Genomic DNA, 19,955 nt, shown 5'->3' on the forward strand with positions numbered 1-19,955 from the left:
TCTCTCCTCCAGCTCCAGTCTAGGGCTAGAAAGGAGGGAGGGACTTAGGAAAAGAGAGTAGAGGTAAGGCAGGAGGCGGGGGGATATGAAGGAAATAGGACGGCACAAAGAGGGAGAGATGACCACAGAGGGCATGGGAAGAGTGGTGAAGAAAAGAGGGGGGTCAGATTTATCTGGAATCACCAAGGCCACCAGGATGAGCTGCTCTAATAAATTTCCCAACAACTATGAACGGCACATAATCCCCACCAAGCTCTTAATGACTCCCTGCCCTCTCCCACCCCTCCCACACACACCTGAAATCTCCTGAGGCTCAGAATCATTGAGGGACAGATTCTGACTGGTCACACCCAGTATGCTCACCACGGTGGTGACCCTGACACAAGATCCACATTGATCCAGGGACCCCGCCTTCTCCCAAAAAAGACCCTTGTCTGCCCCTCTGCCTTTTCCCAAAGCTGGCACTGGCTGGAGGACAAAACCCAGAGGAGACAGAGGATCTGCCACAAGTCAAGCAGTGTGAGGTTTTCTCACACTTTTGCAAATTCTCTGAACAATTTTTTTCATTACACACAAAACACATACTAGGTGTAGAATAATTAGGAACACGAACAAGCGAGAAAAAAGAAAGCCTCACCACCGAAATAACCCTAGTAAACTCCCTAAGTGGCACCTAAGTAAACCTCTGGGTGCATGTCCTTTGATCTCTTTAGCTGCTTTCATATCTGTCCAATTCTTGTCATATCCCCAGCACAAACCACAGCACCAGCCACATAGTAGGCACCCAATAAATATCTACTGGTCAACAGAAAGAAAAAAAGAGAGAGAGAGAAGTAACCATTCATAATTTCCATCCAACACTGAACTTCAGAGCAAGACAAAAGAAAGGGGGAAGGAGACAGCAGGAAATTGCCCCAGAGCTGGGCTGAAGCTGCCCTTACCTTATATAGACTCCCTAAGAAGTTATGCAAACAAGGTTCAGTAAGGGAAAAAACAACCCACACGCCAAAAAGCTGAGCTGTCAGCTTCCACCAAGCAAGCTCCCTAGAGCGGGCATGAAAGGAAACAGGAAAGAATTCAAACATCCTGCCGCCTGGGGCAGAGGGACAGCTGGACAGTAGCCACAGCTGCATCATTTCCAGCAAGCTGCTGATGTGGGAGCCCAGGCAGCGACAGACAAAGACCTGGCAGTGCTAAATGTCCTCTCTCTCTTGGACACGGAGGACAAGGGCTCCGTGGACGTGTATACAGCCCTTGCACGTGAGATCACACTGTCTATGCACATTGATTCTTTGTCCCAGCCCTTCCTCAAAGCAGCAGACTTCTCAAATGATTCCTTCCTCGTTGCATTTTCGTGAAATGAATGACCCAGCTTTCCTAGTTTGACAGAGAACACAAGAAAATGGAGTACAGAATGGCCAGAGGAAAAAGAAAGATGATTACTTCGGTAGAACCCTCAGGGAATGGGCTGATCTGGAGACCCAAATTATCAGGATAGCTAAAGGTTTTCCCTCAGTGACAAAGCACCATAACTTTTTTTTTTAATGATTACTTTTACTTCCTTAAATGGAAGTCAGTGTGTTACGTCTGGCTTCACCTTCTGACTTAGAGAACAGTGGCTGTAACCGGGTCCTGGAGGCTCTGAGTACCTAATTGCAGCGTTGACAATGAGACACTCCGAAGACACTGAAGGATTCGGTGTCTGATTGCCTGAGCACCACACGCCCCGGTGTGCACAGCGCTGCATTCTCGTGTCCACTTTTTATAGTTTTGCTGTTTCTTCCATCGCTGTTAGTTAGTCATCTGACAAACACTTGTTGACAATTTTTAGTTCAAAGACTTTGCTGAATAAGACACAATATGAACCCTCAAAAAATACACAACCCAGCGTGGCAAATAAGAAAAACTAAGCGTGTGGACACAATGAAGTTAGCACCATAGCCACGAGGCATCACAGGGCATATGGGAACATCAAAGAAAGAAAGAAATTAACTCTGCCTGTGGGGTGGTGATCAGGGCAGCCTTCACAGAGGAGGTGATGTTTGATCCGGGTCTTGAAGGATGACCTAGAGTTCATCCAGCTAACAGGGTAATGAGGAAGAAGGGGGCCCATGTTAACAACTTGAGGGATAGATTCTGACAGAACTCCACAGACAAAAGCACCAGCTTCTGCGGGCAAGTTCAAAATGCCTTCCTCTACCAGCCCCTCTCTCTATCTCTGACTTGCCACAGGCTAGAGGGGCATATAATTAGCTTATTATTACTGTGTGTAAAACAAGAGTTTAAAGGCTCAGAATGACATCCCTGAGGGCTCCTGCAGTCTGCTCATCCCTACACCAGGAGGACAGGAATCCTGTCCCGTATGACATCTCCAGTGCCCACAACGGTGCCTGACACACTGTCCATGCTCAATAAACATTTCTTGAGTAAATGAGGAGCCTCTGCCCACCTTCTTTAGCAGCTCAGAAGCATGGTTGGTCCCCAATCCTCAGCTGTGTCACTTCACTGGGAGATGCTATCTTATAAGAATAAAACCAATCCCCTCCCTGGATTTTAAAGGTGTAGATTCTAATGAAGAGACCAGCAGAAATAATCAGATGTGGACAGACAGGTAGCAATTGCCTGGTCTGGACAAATGTGCCTTGTAAATAAAAGCACACGGGAAGGGCAGCCCAAGAACATGGTGTTGCTAGGATTAGCAATGCCTGCATAACGCGGGGGTTCTTCTCTCCCTTCCCTGCTCACATCACCAAGCACGGGGCCCCAGAGGTGCAAAGCAAACGCCAACCCTCAGCAGCTCAGAGATCCAGGAAACCCAGGTTCAAGTCCCCACTCTGCCTCTCTCTGCTGTGTGACCAGCGCTCACTGGCATCCCCTCTCTGATCCCCAATGTTCTGAGCTGGGTGTGGGGGGGAGGTTCTCTGTCCCTGCCTCAGAGCCCCCGAGTGGCGGGGACAGACACACAAGTGGTTTTCATCCCCGTAGCTGTTGACACTCGGAGCCCTGGAGTCCGCCCACACATTTACAGCTGTGTCAACTCACTCTTTTACTGATTCTCTTAGTTACTAATGCACGTGAACATCCAAGACAGACCTTCCGCTTTCCTTTAAGTACCCATGTCCGATGCAACAGTTGCAGGCAACGAAACATCTCCTGGGCACCAGTTTGGTGCCAGGCGCTGAACTGGAAGATGAAAACCCAGCCGTGGGTCCGGTGCTGTGTCTGGCTGTCAATCCCCATCAGAATTGCGGAAAGGCTCAGAACTGAACCTGGCACAGAGGCAGCGACACTAAAAACGCCAGACAGTGATGACGATAAGGATGTGGGTAACTATTTTTCAGAGCACACGGAGGCAGCGGGAAATGAGAGCCGGGAGATGATCGAGTCCACGTGGGAGCGCGAGGGGCGGGGCTCAGCGTGTCTGGGGCGCGTGCGTTTGGAAAGGGGCCGTGGGGAAAAAAGGAGGTCGGACATGGAGGGAAAAGTGGCAGGCAGAACCACAAATGTGGACGTGGGAAGGAAGGACAGGAAGGCCCAAGGCGAAATTCTGCAAGGTCGTAGGACAAAAGACACGGGAATAAAATACATGCTGTTCAGGCAAAATCAGTCCTCTGACCCCACCTCCCTGCACACGCACGGCCACCACCCTGCTGGGTTTCCGTCACCCCCCTCACCCCGTTTCTTCTTTTCTTTTTTTTTAAAAAAATTATTTATTTATTTATTTATTTATTTTTATTTATTTATTTATTCTGCGCCGGGTCTTAGTTGCGGCACGTGGGATCTTTCATTGCGGCATGTGGAGTCCTAGTTGCGGCATGCGTGCGGGTCCTAGTTCCCTGATCAGGGATGGAACACGGGCCCCCTGCATTGGGAGTGCAGAGTCTTACCCACTGGACCAGCAGGGAAGTCCCACCCCCTATCTTCTTTACGTTTTAAAAACTGAGATAGTTACATACCATAAAATTCACCCCTTTCAAGTGTACAACTCATTGGTTTTTAGTACATCCACAAGGTTGTGCAACCATCACCATCGTCTATTTTAGAACATTTTCATCACCTGAAAAGGCGACCCCATCCCCGTGAATAGTCACTCCTCGTCCCCCGTCGCCACTCCTGGCAACCACTAATCTGCTTTCTATCTCCATGGATTTGCTTCTTCTGGAAACTTGAAATAAATGGAATCATACAACATGTGGCCTTTCAAGTCTGACTTCTCAGCATAATGTTTCACTCAGCGTCATGTTTTCAAGGTTCACCTATGTCACAGCATGAATTAGTACTTCATTTGTTTTTATGACTGAGTAACATTCCATTGAGGGATGGACCACATTTTGTCTATCCGTTCATCAGCTGATGGACATTTGGGTTGTTTCCACTTTTGGGATTGTGAACAACGCTGCTGTGAACATTCAGGTACAAATTTTTGTGTGTTTTCTCTCTCTCGGGTAGATACTAAGGCATGAAATAGCCAGGCTTAACCTTTCAGGAACTGCTGAACCGTTTCCCATGGCGGCTGCACCAGTTTCCCTTCCCACCAGCGGTGCATGAAGGTTCTGAGTCGCAGCGTCCTCTCAACACCTTTTTTCATAGTCTCCTTCTGCGTGTGAAGTGGTACCTCACTGCGGGTTGATTTGCATTTCCCTAATGACAATGATGCCGAGCATCTTTTCACGTATTTACTGGCCATATGTATGTCTCCTTTGGAGAAATGTCGATTCAAATCCCTTGCCCAGGGCTTCCCTGGTGGCACAGGGGTTAAGAATCCACCTGCCAATGCAGGGGACACGGGTTCAAGCCCTGGTCCGGAAAGATCCCACATGCCGCGGAGCAGCTAAGCCCGTGCGCCACAACTACTAAGCCTGTGCTCTAGAGCCCACGAGCCACAACTACTGAAGCCCACACGTCTATAGCTGGTGCTCTGCAACAAGAGAAGCCACCGCAATGATAAGCCCGCGCACCACAACGAAGAGTAGCCCCCGCTCGCCACAACTAGAGAAAGACCACGTGCAGCAACAAAGACCCAAGGCAGCCTAAAATAAATAAATTAAAAAAAGATTTTTTAAAAATCCCTTGCCCATTTTTTACTTGGGTTATTGGTCTTGGTATTGTCGAGTTGTAAGAGTTCTTTACATATTCTGGAAGCTAGACCATTATCGGATGTTTGGTTTGAGGGCCTCCCCTTTTGCTGGGCTCACTCCTCACCCAGATACCCGCATGCCCGGCTCCTTTTCATTCAGGTCTTGCCTTAGCGTCACCTCCTCTTTAGGCCTCCCCTGACCACCCTGGCTAACAGTGGCCTACCCACAACCCATCTCTGGCCCATTGCTTCGTTTCATTTTCTTAGCACTCATCTCGTTCTGAAGAGATCAGATTTGCTAGCTTGTCTATTAGCTGCCCCTGCATTCCCACTGAATGTAAGCTCTGTGATCTGGATCCCCCAACTTACCCAGTACTAAGAGTGCCTGGCACATAGTAGGTCCGCAATGTGCATTTGTTGGATAATGAGTAGTTACAAAGCGACAAAGAAGAGAGTAAGTTACTTTCCCCAAATCGAACACACGGCAGTAGGTTTTGGCAAATCAAGAACAGAGCAAGTGGGACTTCCCTGGTGGCGCAGTGGTTAAGAATCCTCCTGCCAATGCAGGGGACGCGGGTTCGAGCCCTGGTCCGGGAAGATCCCACATGCCGCGGAGCAGCTAAGCCCGTGCGCCAGAACTACTGAGCCTGCGCTCTAGAGCCCACAAGCCACAACTACTGAGCCCTCATGCCACAACTACTGAAGCCCGCGTGCCTAGAGCCCGTGCTCCACAACAAGGGGAGCCACTGCAATAAGCCCATGCACCGCAACGAAGAGTAGCCCCCGCTCACCACAACTAGAGAAAGCCCACACGCAGCAACAAAGACCCAACGCAGCCAAAAAAAAAAAAAAAGAACAGAGCAAGTCATGTAAATCAACTATACTTTAATAAAATTAAAAACAAAACAAAACAAACACAAACACAAAAATACAGAGCAAGTGGTATCCCAGCTCAGGGCTGCAAGAGCTCACTGGAGTGAACACAGGCGCCCTCCTTGGCTGGGCAGGGAGCTCACACAGGGCCTGCACAGAGCCTGGCTCTTCTCGCTCCTCCTCAGAAGCCCCAGCGTGTGACCCAGAGGGGCCTGCGGCCTGCCCAAGGCAGCAGCTTCCTTTATTTGCAAACCATGAACAGTGCACTCCATTCTAGAGCCAGGGTAGAATTATAGCCAAAAAAGAGGAAGAACACTACTTCCGGGCCAGATCAGATGACCTCCAAGGGCCATCCTTTCGGTCAAAAGTAGCAGAGTCAGAATTCTTCCCTGGGAAGAATGGAGGCGTTTGAATTAAGGAGTGTTGCTCCCCAGAGACCATCGCAGGTTTTTCACTTGAATAAAGGCAGAAAAAGTACCTCTGAGCTGCATATTCTTAGAAATGTACCACCAGCCAGAGGCACAGGCCTCGGGTCTGCGCCTTGGCATTCAAGAAAAAGCTTGTGGAAAATTGTTAAGAGGATAGCTCCTAAGAGTTCTTATTACAAGGAGAAAAACAAATTTTTTTTCTTTTCTTTTTATTGTATCTATATCAGATGGTGGATGTTAACCTATTACGGTCATCATTTCATGATATATGTAAAGCAAACCATCATGCTGTACCCCTTAAACTTATACAGTGGTGCGTGCCAATTATTTCTCAATAAAACTGGGGGAGGGGGAGAGGAAAAAAAAGAAAAGAGCTCGCCCTTGGTCTTCCCTCCTTGTTTCAAAAGAATTTCAGCTGCAAGTGCTGCAGGGTGTCAGGAATGGTGGCCAGGAGCACAGGCACTGGGTAAAGAACACAGCTCCGCCTCTGTGCAACCCCGGGCCAGTGCCTTTATGGCTCTGAGCCTCAGTTTTCCTGTCTATGAAATGGGAATGACAACAGGGCCTACGACATGGGGTCACGGTGTCGATGAAATGAAATCACGATTAGATGACTCTGGCTGGCAAAACAATGGCCCCTAAAGATGTCCACATCCTAATCTCCAGAACCTGTGACTCACTCTGTGACTTGACACGGCAAAGGGGACTTTGTGGGTGTGATTAAATTAAGGATCTCGGCATGGGGAGATTATCCCGGATGATCTGAGTGGGCCCAAAGTCATCACAAGGGCCCTCAAATACGGAAGAGAGGGAGGCATAAGAATCAGAGAGATGGCATCGTGAGGACTCAACCAGCCATTGCCAGCCTTGAAGGTGGAGGAAGGGGCCACGAGCCAAGGGATGCAGGCGTCTCTAGAAGCTGGAAAAGGCCAGGAAATCCATTCTCCTTTCAAGCCTCCAGAAGGAACACAGCCAGCCCACACCTTTATGTTAGCCCAGTGAGGTTGATTTTGGACTTCTGCCCTCCAGAACTCTAAGATGAGAAAATTACGTTGTTTTAAACCACTAAGTTTGTGGTCATCTGTTACAGCGGCCACAGGAAACTCATACAATGACCTCAGCACAATTCCTGGCACAATAAAAGCCCAGTGTTCACCATTATTTTTGAAGTATTACTATTACTTATTATTGGCAAGGAAGCTTACACAAATGCACGGATGATAAAAAAAAGATTAAGTACATGAGGAAAAATGAGACAGATGACCAGAAACTAAGTCCAGAATTAAACAGGATGTCAGGCAGGTTAATTTCAAATGCACTGCTGAAATAAAACCCAAAATGCTGAGGTTAACAGTCCTGCCTTCACATACACGCCTCTGGGGACCTGCCCCTGCAGAGGCCACTGAGCGGAATCTGCAAAGCCGAGAGCATCAAATTAAGTCGGTGAGGAATGCAGCCACGCACGGGCTCCGGGGCAGGGAGCTGGGCCAGAGGCCAGTGCGGGTGAGGGTTTCAGAGCCTCGGCACCTACAGGCCCTCCATACGGGCCACTGGGCTGTTATGTTGGCAGAGGGAAGAGCGGGCCGTCCAGGGGTGAGCTCAGCTCTCACGCATCTCAGGGGACTGTGTTCATTCATCTATTCAACACCCACCTGGGGAGAATGCCAGGTGCTGTTCCAGGTGCTGAGGGTACAGCAGACAACCAGGCAGAGCAGGCTTCTGCCCCCCAGGAGCTCAGATTCTAGCTGGAGAGTCAGACACCAAACAGATACATGAACAGTCATGTGGACATAGCTTGGGGAGTTAGTAAGTGCTACAGCCCACGACTTGGGTCCACACAAGGGAGTGACACACCCACTGGTGAAAAAGAGATTGGGATATCATCTCACACCAGTCAGAATGGCCATCATCAAAAAATCTACAAACAGTAAATGCTGGAGAGGGTGTGGAGAAAAGGGAACCCTCTTGCACTGTTGGTGGGAATGTAAAGCCACTGTGGAGAACAGTATGGAGGTTCCTTAAAAAACTGAAAATAGAACTACCATATGACCCAGCAATCCCAGTACTGGGCATATACCCTGAGAAAACCATAATTCAAAAAGAGTCATGTACCACAATGTTCATTGCAGCTCTATTTATAATAGCCAGGACATGGAAGCAACCTAAGTGTCCATCGACAGATGAACGGATAAAGAAGATACGGCACATATGCACAATGGAATATTACTCAGCCATAAAAAGAAACAAAATTGAGTTATTTGTAGTGAGGTGGATGGACCTAGAGTCTGTCATACAGAGTGAAGTAAGTCAGAAAGAGAAATACAAATACCGTATGCTAACACATATATATGAAATCTAAAAAAAAAAAAAAAAAAAATGGTCATGAAGTATCTAGGGGCAAGACTGGAATAAAGATGCAGACCCACTAGAGAACGGACTTGAGGACACGGGGAGGGGGAAGGGTAAGCTGGGACAAAGTGAAAGAGTGGCATGGAGATATATACACTACCAAATGTAAAATAGATAGCTAGTGGGAAGCAGCCACATAGCACAGGGAGATCAGCTCAGTGCTTTGTGACCACCTAGAGGGGTAGGATAGGGAGGGTGGGAGGGAGAGAGACGCAAGAGGGAAGAGATATGGGGATATATGTAATGTATAGCTGATTCACTTTGTTATAAAGCAGAAACTAACACACCCTTGTAAAGCAATTATACTCCAATAAGGATGTTAAAAAAATAATAATAGTAAATAAATAAAAAGAGAGATTGGAACCAGGTAACCATGAGGGGTGGAGATGCTCCACTGAGGATACCACCGCCAGAGAGACAAAGTCTCCCTTTCCAGGATCTCGCCATGGAATTGAAGAAACAGACGCATATGTAACCACCGCAGAATGTGATGGCATCACAAAGGCAAGGAGGGCATCTGAGTGGAGGGGATATTTACACTGGGCCTTGACGGATGTATAGAAGTCCTCCAGGAAAGCAAAACGGACGAGGACAGGGCCGGAAGAGGGAAGACTGTGCACAAGTCCCAAGGAAGGGGGAGGCAGGGCAGCACAGTGCAGGGGAAAGGCTGGGAGCCTCGGACACAGATCTGGGTTCAAAGTCCAATTTTTCTACCTACTGTGCCATCTCAAGCAAGTGACTTTTTAAAAAATTTTTGTTTATGGGGTGAAACATTCTTTAAACTCCATAGTGCTTTACAATTTTCAAAAGTTTCATACACATGATTTCCTATAATCCCATAATAACCCTTTTTTCCCCCTACCCTTAACTTGCCCCTCCCCCCCCACCACTGGTAACCACTAGTTTGTTCTCTATATCTGTGAGTCTACCAAGCAAGTGACTTTTGAGTCTCCAAGGAAACCATCAGATTCCTTATCAGTAAAATGGGGCTGACTCCTACTCTGGTCCATTGTACTTATTACACACACACCCCTCATGGATAAGAAAAATTATAATAGATGAGGTAATACATGCAAAGCGCCCACACAGTGTGGGGCATTTGGCATCCATGGGGTCAGAATCATGTGTTGGGAATGTGCATGAGTGGGGTGAGCTGGCCAGCATCCCATCCTAAAGGACATTCCATGTCATCTCTAAGCGTTTGGACCTTACGGGCAAAAACTACAAAAGGTTGTTAAACGGAGAGAAAAGTCCCCCTGCCATCCCCACCCCTGCCTGGACGGCAAACTCGCCAGGGTCGGGAAAGAGTCAACTCAGCACTCAGCAAAGGGCTTCCCTACAGCAAGCACTGAATAAATGTCCCGGAGAAGGAAAAGCCAGGGCCAAGGGTGGACCCCAGAAAACACCAACACTTATGGGGCACGAAAGGGAAGGAGAACCAGCAGAAGGAAGTGAGAGCAAGAGATGAGAGACAGAAAAGGAGAACTAGGCAAGCTTTGCAGGGCAGAAGCAGAAGAAAGGGAAAATTACCTTTTCAGTAAGTAGTGGTCGCTGACGAAGGCTGCAAGGAGGGAAAGTGGAATAAAGACAAAGAAACGGGGCTTCCCTGGTGGTGCAGTGGTTAAGAATCCGCCTGCCAACGCAGGGCACACGGGTTCGAGCCCTGGTCCAGGAAGACCCCACATGCCGCGGAGCAACTAAGCCTGTGTGCCACAACTACTGAGCCTGCGCTCTAGAGCCCGCGAGCCACAACCACTGAAGCCCGCGCACCTAGAGCCCGTGCTCCGCAACAAGAGAAGCCACCGCCATGAGAAGCCCGCGCACCGCAACAAAGAGTAGCCCCAGCTCGCCGCAACTAGAGAAAGCCCGCGTGCAGCAACGAAGACGCAATGCAGCCAAAAATAAATAAATAAAATAAATAAATTTATTTAAAAAAAGACAAAGAAACGGCCACTACATTTGGCCACCAGAAGGTGACCAAGGACCTGTGCATGGGGTGCCAAGCTCTGGCTATGGGGGGGATGCCAGGATGTAACGAGGTAAAAAAAGGATGGGAGATGAGGACATAGATATAACATCTATACGATCCACAAGCAATACTTTCAAAAAGTTTGCATTAACATCTAAAGATTTTCAAGGAGCAGAAACTCAATTCATTTCAACTAACTGAACACTTTTGCTGAACCATAGACACCCTACTAACCAGGAAAAGGGACATCTAGCAACCTTCTCCATGGGAGATGGGGCCACAAACTCCAAAGCAAGCACAAATATCACCCAGAAGAGCTGTCCCAAGCCCACGCATCTCATGACACAAAGAAGCCACACAATGCAGCTCAGGACCTCTCAGCAACGGATGTGTGGGCCAAGAAGGCAGTGGGAGAGTGAATTTTGCAGAAAACTGTGAGGTAATGTCTCAATAGCCCTTCAGGTGCCACTTAAGACCCATCACCCAACATTGTTTCTGGAGCAACAGAAACAATGTTTCAATCAACGTTTGTTGCATGCTGAGGAACAGACTATTTAGCACTTTACAATGTCCAAAGCTCTGTCACAGATATACAGCCTCCTTCTGACCTCATATTGCCTTAGACTCACTAGACAATTTCTCTTCTTCCCTTCTCACTCCCATTTCTAAATTTGAGCGAAGCTAGGGGAAAAAAATCCACATGTAGAAGAGCAAAATACATAGACCGCCACTTGTACGTGTGTCGTACAGCTGCACAGGCAGAGGCCACGGGCAGCAAGTGTATTTGTCTCTTTCCCGTCCCATCCCTCTTGCAGGAACAGCAAAGATTCTCCCCTTGACTAAACTCTAACCAGGCTCTTCTGAGCTCTTTTTCGACTAGGTCTCGACTTCTGGACTTGTGTGTTCATCCCTGCCTTATCTGATTTTAGCAAGGACCCTGCCGAGTCAGTTGAGCCAGAATCCCCCATCCTCCATATCTAATCACCCTCGATATCTAACTGGGCTCCCCATCCCCACCCTCCCCCGGTGATGTCGGATCACTGGCCTGCCTTCAGCAAGTACCCCGTTAGGTCAGTTCAGCCAGAATCCCCCCTCATCCCTGACCCTTCCTCTTGGTAACTTTCTATCCACGGATCCCCACCTTGCTCCTTGACTATAAATTCCCACTTTTCCTGGTTGTATTCAGAGTTGGACCCGATCTGTCTCCCCTGTAGGGGTCCCTACACCTACCACAACAGTCCCCTGAACAAAGCCTGCCTTACTGTTCTTTAACAAGAGTTAGAATGAATGGTTTTTTTCTTTAACAATAAAGACAACCCCGTTTTCCTTAGGAACCATCCCACTGCCACACTCAGTTCCTGGTAGGGCTGATCCCATCCCAGAGGGGCATTACCTATACCTAAGCTAATGCATTTTGTCACTCTTCTTGGGAGCAGAGCAGACTAGAGAAGGGGGCTGTGAGAGACAAGGAGAATGCATGGTCAAGAAGGGCCTTTTTCTTAAATAGCTATGCCAAGGAGTTGGGCAGTCTCCCCTAACATACCTCCCATGATGGGGGTCTTACTACCTCCAGTGACAGCCCAGTCTAACTTGAGGCCAGTTCTTCCTCAGGCAAACCCAAAATCCGTCCCTGAAATTTCTACTGTTTGGTGCTCTACCACATGGGGTTGGGATGAGGGTAGGAACACTGAAGAAGTCCACACCTTCCACAGGGCAGCTCCTCAAACATCTGAAGACAACACTCCTGTCCCCCTGAGGTGTCTCTCTAAGTGAAATATGCCCCATTTCCTCAGTCAGTTCTCACATGAGAGGTTTTGAATTCCTTGCCCAACCTGGATTCTCCTCTCTTAGCCTGTCCCAGCCATCTACCCTGGGTGCTATGACCAGGACTCTTTTAGAGGGAAATGAGAAAGAACCCACTCAAGCTGCCTTAAGGAAAAAAAAAAAAAAAAATTAATTGGCTCATGAAAGCAAACAGCCAGGAGAGAGCTTCAGGCATGGCTGGATCCAGGAGTTTAAGCCATGTCATCTGTTCTCCATCCTCCATCTTTGGCTCTATACCTGAGTTCTCAGGTTCCCTCTCCAGATGGTTGGTGGGTGCTGCAAGCCCCAAGCCTTCAATGTGCTTACAGGTCTTAATCCCAGAGAAAGATAAAGGGACCCAAAGTCTAAGGGATGGAGCTGATTGGTTTGACTTGAGTCACCTGGGCCCAACCCTGAACCAATCAGTTAACAGACTTGTTAACAGTTAATGGCTTACTCTGATTGGCCAGATCTGGGTCATGTGCCCTCCCAGTGGGGAGAGGCAGAGTCAGCCCCACTGGAACTACATTGGCTGAGCAGGATTATTATAAAATGACAGGGAGAAGTTCCTCCAAAGGATGGGATGCTGGACAGACAAAAACATGCAACCCCACATCTCTCTGTGAGTGATGTTTGAGCTGAACACTCCAGACTCACCAGAGCATCATGGGAATATCATCTGCACCCAGAGAGACCAACTTCCAAAGTGCTACATTAACAGTAACCACATTTATTGAGCCGCCACTCTATACCAGGCATTGCCCTACAAGCTTTATGTGTATCATGTCAATTTACCTTCACAACAACCCTGTACACCATGTGCAATTACTATCCCCATCTTACAGAAGAGGAAACAGAGAATCTGGGAGACTTGACCAAGGTCACACAGCGCAGCAAGGCTACAAGTCAAGGCAAGACACCCTGGCTCCAACATCGATGCTTGTAACTGATCAGCTCTAAAATCTGCACCAACAGAAAACTGGATTCATTCCCAGGTGGCTGGATTCTAAAATAAAACTGCTTGCAACAGAGTATTTTGGGGTCCATCAATAAAAGACCTATTAAACAATGCTACATTTATATGAGAGAACATTCTGGAGCCACTTTAAAGGCTGGGCGATGACAATAAAACATCAGCTCCATGAGGACAGGGGCTTTCTCTGCTTCTATATTTATCCTCAGTGCCTAGAACAGTACCCTACAGAGTAGCCGCTCATATACCTTAGAGGAAGGAAAGAGGGAACAAACGAATGAATGAACAAATTTCTGAGCGTTAAACTATATCTGAACTATATCTGGTTTTTATTCTCTTCTTTCTGCTTAGTCTTGCTTTCTGAGTATCCTGCAAAGGACGTGTATTACTTGTAAGGTACAGAAGCAAGACATGATTTCATAGACAGCCCGAGCCATTGCCCCAACACACACACGTGATCTGTAAGTCCTTATGCTGAGATCAGAGAGATCACGTGACCAGTCAGTCTGCCAAACAGCTCCTTTCTCCTTTGCCAGCTGAGCCCTGGCTCCTCCCCACTCCCCGGGGCTCTGTTGGGGCAACCAAAGACCCTCCAGCACAGCTCACTACCCATTCCCTCCCCATCATCTCTTCCCCCTCCCATCTCTCTGGTGCTCTCAGACCACATACCTTACTTCCACAACAAATCCACCAATAAGGTGACAGTCATCGTGATTATCATTTATGGAGCACTTACTGCATCCTTGGCACCGTGGACCTGTTTCCTTAATCCTCCTAATGACCACATTATAGCAAAAGAATGAGCAAATGAACTCACCTGCTCCGGATCACATGACTGGCAAGTATTTGAACCCAGGATGTCTGAAGCAGCCCAGCCCTCTAACCACTGTGCTAACCACCTCTTACCATGTACTGAGCACCTACTGCATGCAGGCCCAGGCTAAAGGTCTCATGCATGCCCACGTGGGGCCTACTGCATGCCAGCCTGGCGTTGAGCGCCTCTCATGGGCAAACCCAGAGGTGAGTGCCTACTGTTTGCTGAGCTGGGGCATGCACTGAAAGCTTCAGAGCAGAAAGCACACTGTCATCCTAAGTGCTAGGAGAAGAAAAATAATGACATAAAAAGTAACAGTAACTAAAGCATCAGGGAGGGGCTGGACACTCCTTCTAGACATATTATTTCAGTTAACCCTCCCAGTCACCATCAGAGGCAGGCACCATCAGGACCCACATTTTACAGAGCAGAAAACCGTGGCACAGAGAAAGGGATGTCCTTGCCCAAGGCCACACAGCAAGGGGCAGAGTTGGGATGTGAATCTAGAGCTTTTCTGATTCCCCAGGGTTCTGGCTGTTGAAATACAGAAGGGATTGCACTAGACTGGTTTGCCGGCTCAATCCCAGATGGACAGATACAGGGGAGAGGAATTCTACCCGGAGGGAACCTCCAAAATCACTGGCCTGCAGGCTGGGAGTATTACACAGGGTCAGGTCACAGGTGCACAAAGAAGGGTGTGGGGAGCTATTGGGCAGGAGATGTGGGTGGGGACCAACAGACTGGAATGGCAAGCAGGCAGCCTGTAAATGCCATGGGCAGATGCGAGCCATAGATGGTTAATGAGTAGAGGAGAAACTTGATTAGAGCCGTTCTTTAGGAAGAGTTACTCCCAGTGCGGGGTTGGGGTGGGGTAGAATGGATATAGGACAAGAAAGAACAAGGGCTGAGAGACTGTTGCAATAAAGGGGGGCCATGGACCTGTTTTGGGTTTGCCCCTCTTCTGGAAGCAACATGCCCCCCCTCCACTCTTCCCTTAGGAAACCACCCTCCCCCACTCTGTCTCCTGGTTTGGGTGGGCCTGCCCCTCCCCGACTCCAGCGGTGGGCACTGATCCAGGTCTAGCCAGCCAGAATGGTGGTGATTGGTTCACAATGGACACATGAACCCAGCCAGGCCAAACAGCGTCTGTCAGTCTGGAGACTTCCATTGAAATCGGTGGCTAAGAGTCTGTCTATCCCCGTCAGGATGGCTTTGCCCGCAGCCTGGAAGCTGGGATGGTTAGTGGCCATCTGTATCACCGCTCAGGGAGAACCTGCCCTCCTGCCCCCAAGAAGGGCAATAAAGGAGGAAGACAGAGCTAGGAGCAGGAAGAGGGGAGGTTGAGTGTGGGCAGCCTTACCTGCAGCTAGTACTTGGCCTGGACTTTCCAACCGTGGAAGCTACACTGATTTTTTTTTTTTTTTTTTGCTTAAGCTAACTGCACTGGGCTTCTCTCACCGCCCCTGACAGATCTCCCACCATCCCACACGGACTGAAGTTTGGGGGAAGAAGCAAGAGCAGAGGCGGTGATGGAGCACTTAGCACAGAAGGAAGGGGGCCAGGTGAGTCCAGCGCCAGAAGAGCCAGCGCGGGGCACAGAGGGCTCCAAATCCTGCCGGCGGAAAGAAACAGGAGGACGAGGGCCCAGCGACCTTCCAGATCCACGACCTTGAGGAAGCAGCTCCTGCAGACAAGGACAGGCCAGCCTGCGGGCTGAGGAGAGGTGACAGAGAGAGGCTGGACGGGCAGATTCCATTCTGGAAAACCTGGGGGAAGGACAGGAGAAGGAAGACAGTAGCCAGAGGGCACAGGAGGGGTGAAGGAGGGTGTTTCAGACAGAGGATGCCCAAGGAGGGGTTGTCAGGGAGGACAGAGAGCCCAGGGTGGGGTGGGGGGGGACCCTCCACCCCCTCCTCCTCTCCCCACAGTGCAGATGGAGGAGAGACCAGGTGCTGTTTTCAGGCTCCCAGGTCCGCTGTGACCTCGTGAGAGGTTTGGAAATGGAAAGCTGGACCAGAGCGGGAGCCTATCTGCAGAGCACGGGAGCCTCAGGCCCGTCAGGACACCTGGCTGGGGATGAGGGCCACCAAGAAGCCTCCCTGCATCACACGAATAGGCAAATGTGTCTTTTGTAACCTGCAAACAACCCCACAAGCCCTGACCAGAACCTGCTGTATCACTGAAGAAGCCTCATGGCTTAGAAATGAGACCCTAAACCACTTCCTCAGCAAGAAGGGGCCAAGAGCACAGACCTCGGAGCCAGCCTGCCCGGGTTCAAGTCCCAGCTCTGCCACGACCTTGCTGTGTGATCTCTGACAAGTCACTTAACCTCTCTGGGTCTTGGTTTCCTCACCTATGGAAGGGAAGCAAGCTCAGTAACGGAGACAAGGCATGTCCAGTGTAGTGACTTGCATATAGAAAGTTACTACTCAGCGTTCTGAATCCTTGGTCACTGGGTTATGAGGACACGGCAGTGGGATGGAACCAGCTTTTTCTAACACAAACAAGAGCAGACACGGCAACCATAACTCGCCTATACATTTGTCCAACAGATGGCTGGGGAAGGAAGGCGGACTTCCAGCCAAAGCAGACGGAGCCTTCAGATCCCACAGCCCATTCATAAGATCAACAAGCAGCAGGGAAAGCATTTTTAGTTCTCCCACCAGGCCCTCCCCACTCCCATTCCTGTCATTGGGGGAAGGGTCTGACTAGCAAACCACAAAGCCCCAGGGAGGGAGGAAGTGTTCTCTGACCACAGCCTCGCCCGATGGCCAGGAGCATCTGTTCGGAACCTACTCACAGGATGCTCTTTCTTCCGGGGGTCACCTTCTCCCACTCGATGGAGAGAACAATAGCTTCAGAGGCAGGGGGCGGGGGAGACCCCAGTCTGATGGGGGGTGGGGTGATGGATGGCCTGCAGGAGGAAACTGCTACCTTACCGTCCAGAGAGGAAAGAAGCCGGCCTATGAGAAAGCCTCAGAGCCAGCAAGGCAAAAAATACTGCTGAACCTCCCAAATGGGGGGAAGGCCAGGAGTCTGCACTTATTCCACTTGTAAAAGCAGTCATCGTGGTGGCGGAAGGATAGAGGTGGTTGAGAGACTGGGGTCCTCCGCCAGGATTGGAACCCAGGCCCCACCAGCTCTCCACAAGGGGCCCCGTGCACCTCATTAGGTGTGAGTTGTGAAAGTACTTCGCACGTCTGATATTTTAAACAATCCTTTCCAGAAGCAGTGAGTGAACGTCTAGAGGCAGCTCTTAGGAAGACGTTCTAGTTGAAAGAAGATTTAAAAAAAAAAAAATCTCAGTACCACCCAGCCCATAGCAGACACTTTATAAATATTCTTTTAAGTAGAGTAAATGCGAAATATCATTTGAATAAAGGAAAGGGGCTGTCGCATGATCCTGGGCACGATGAGTACTTTATACTTATTTCACAAATGACCATGTCGTTTGCACAGGTACTGACTCACCAATCCTCACAACAGCCCTCTAAGATTACAGGTGAGGAAACCAAGGCCCCGAGAGGTTAAGTAACTTGCCCCACCCAAACCACACAGCTAGAGGGTGGCCACGCGGGGATTCCAACCCACCTTGCTGACTGAGTCCCCACCCTAACCTCCAGGCTGCACTGCCTGTGTCTGAATATATCTGTTTCCAAGCTAGAGACCACAGCCTGGAAAAGAGCCCATTCTCCAATCTCAGCTTTAAAAGGCCCTATTACCAATGATGCTGGGCCTTTTGCTTCTATGGGGTGGGGATGGGGGATTGCGGTTCTACCTGCATGCGTTCTTTCCTCCTAATGGTTCAACACACCGCAGGAAGGGCACAAAGTTTAGAAATCCTAAGGATTCTGCTTGAAAGATTTCTTACATATGTACAAACCTGTTTAACTGCCTCGCAGATCAAAATACATTTCCAACCCCACCCGACCCTACACCGCCTTCCGGGTGCCCCTCCCGCCCCCCATCAGTGGCTATCTACCCGCAAATATGAGCATTCTTCTGGCTTTTCACACCACAGATTAGCTTTGCCTTCTCTATCATTTCATATAAATGGGATCCTACGGTGGGCACCCTTTCATATCTGGTTCTGTAGTCTACAAATAAAATCATATCACCAGCACACGGACGATTGTGGGAGAAGGGGGGGTGGGTGAAGCTGACCGTTTCTAGCTCCTGCAATAAGCACCAGGATTGTTTTTATTGGGTCTCACTGACCGGTGGAAGGGGAAAGCGGGGAGGGCTGGACCAGGAGTTTGGAACCGCGGCAGTTGACGGTGGAAAACTAGCGACCCGCAGGAGGCAAAGGAGCTGCCGTGCCTGGAAACGTTACCTTGCGAGAGAGGAAGCCAGGCGGTCGCCTCTGATCGCTCTGGATGCCCAGAGGGGAGAAGGCTTTGTGAGGCTTTAGAACGCTCAAATCTGGTTCCTACAGTGTCAGAGGCGCCCAGGGTGGCCACAGGCTCCGCCCAGTTTGGCCTCTGCCGCCCCTCCCCGGCACTGACAATATCCCAAAAGACGGGGAACTCCTCCAGATGGCGCGTCTCCCTACCTGTGCACTGTTGGATGAAGTCCTGATATTCCGCTCCCTGCTCGCCGGGGACGATGGTGGAGCCGTCATATTTAAAAGTCACCCTTTGGATTGGGAGAAGAGAAAAACACACACACACACACATCAGCGTTGGTAGCTGCACAGTGCCGAGCTTCCAGCAGGACAATCTAAAAGATGCTCTGGCTAGGGAGAAGCCAGCGCTGGCTTTCCACGCCGTCCTGGGTTAAGGCTGCGGGAAGACAGCACGGGATGACCCTTAATCCGTCCGGTCTGGAAGACCGCTCAGTGCACCAGGCCCCTTGCGAGCTCGGGGAGCGGGGCTTGGAGAGCGAAGGAAAGTTCCTCACCAGATGACGGCCGAGCCGTCGTCGCGCACCAGGTTGTACGCCGTCCGGCAAGCCTCTTTGTCGATCTTGGTGGCCATCGCCGCGGTGCCGCAACGGGGATACTGTGCTGGCAGCGACAGGTAAGCGCGCTCCGGGACGGCTGCAGGGATCGGAGCAGAGCGGGGCGGGGACGCGCCAAGGGCGGGCCGGCGGGCAGCGGCGGCGACAGCTGCAGGGGAAAGCGAGCTCTGAGCTCCGAGCGCTGCTCTGGCTCCGAGAGCGCCGGGAGCGCGCGCCAGACCCAGGCCGCGCCGCCCCGCCCCCCTCCGGCCATTGGTCTCCCAGGACGCATCCCGCCCCGCCTCCTCTCGCTATTGGTCGCAGGGCATAGAGGGCGGGGCGTCTTTACGTGGCAGCGACCAATCCCAGCCCGAGTGAGTTGCGCAACTCTGCGGTGGGGGCTGGAGGAGGGGACTTTTTTCCCCCCCTCCTCCTCCTTCCTCCTCCTCCTCTTTTTCTCCCTACCCCCTCTTCTCCTCTATCCCCCAGCCCTTTCCTCCTTCTCCCACTCCCCCAGCTCCTCCCCCCATTTCCTCCTCCCCAAGCCCTCTTTCTCCTTTCCCTCTCTTCTCTTCTCCTTCTCCGTCCTCCCTCCTTGAGCCTGTCTTCTCATTTTCTCCCTTGCCTCCCCTCCTCCTCCTTGCTCCTCCCACTTCCCTAACCCCCCTCCC

The 19,955-nt window shown here is 50.2% G+C and overlaps 1 protein-coding gene across 1 annotated transcript in view; it reads right to left on the reverse strand.

Annotated features, from left to right (window-relative positions):
* Window positions 1-19,509, reverse strand: part of COTL1 (coactosin like F-actin binding protein 1) — a 43,987-nt gene extending 24,478 nt beyond the window's left edge. The window contains exons 1-2 of the mRNA XM_082438322.1: window positions 19,246-19,509; window positions 18,899-18,981 (exon numbers count right to left, since the gene is read on the reverse strand). Coding sequence (XP_082294448.1) covers window positions 18,899-18,981; window positions 19,246-19,322 — 160 coding nt within the window. The 5' untranslated portion in view covers window positions 19,323-19,509. The remainder of the gene's footprint in view (window positions 1-18,898; window positions 18,982-19,245) is intronic.
* Between the last annotated feature and the right edge of the window lie 446 nt (window positions 19,510-19,955).

The sequence above is a fragment of the Balaenoptera physalus genome (genome assembly GCF_965194825.1).
Source record: "Balaenoptera physalus genome assembly, chromosome: 19".
In the NCBI taxonomy this organism is placed as follows: Eukaryota; Metazoa; Chordata; class Mammalia; order Artiodactyla; family Balaenopteridae; genus Balaenoptera; species Balaenoptera physalus.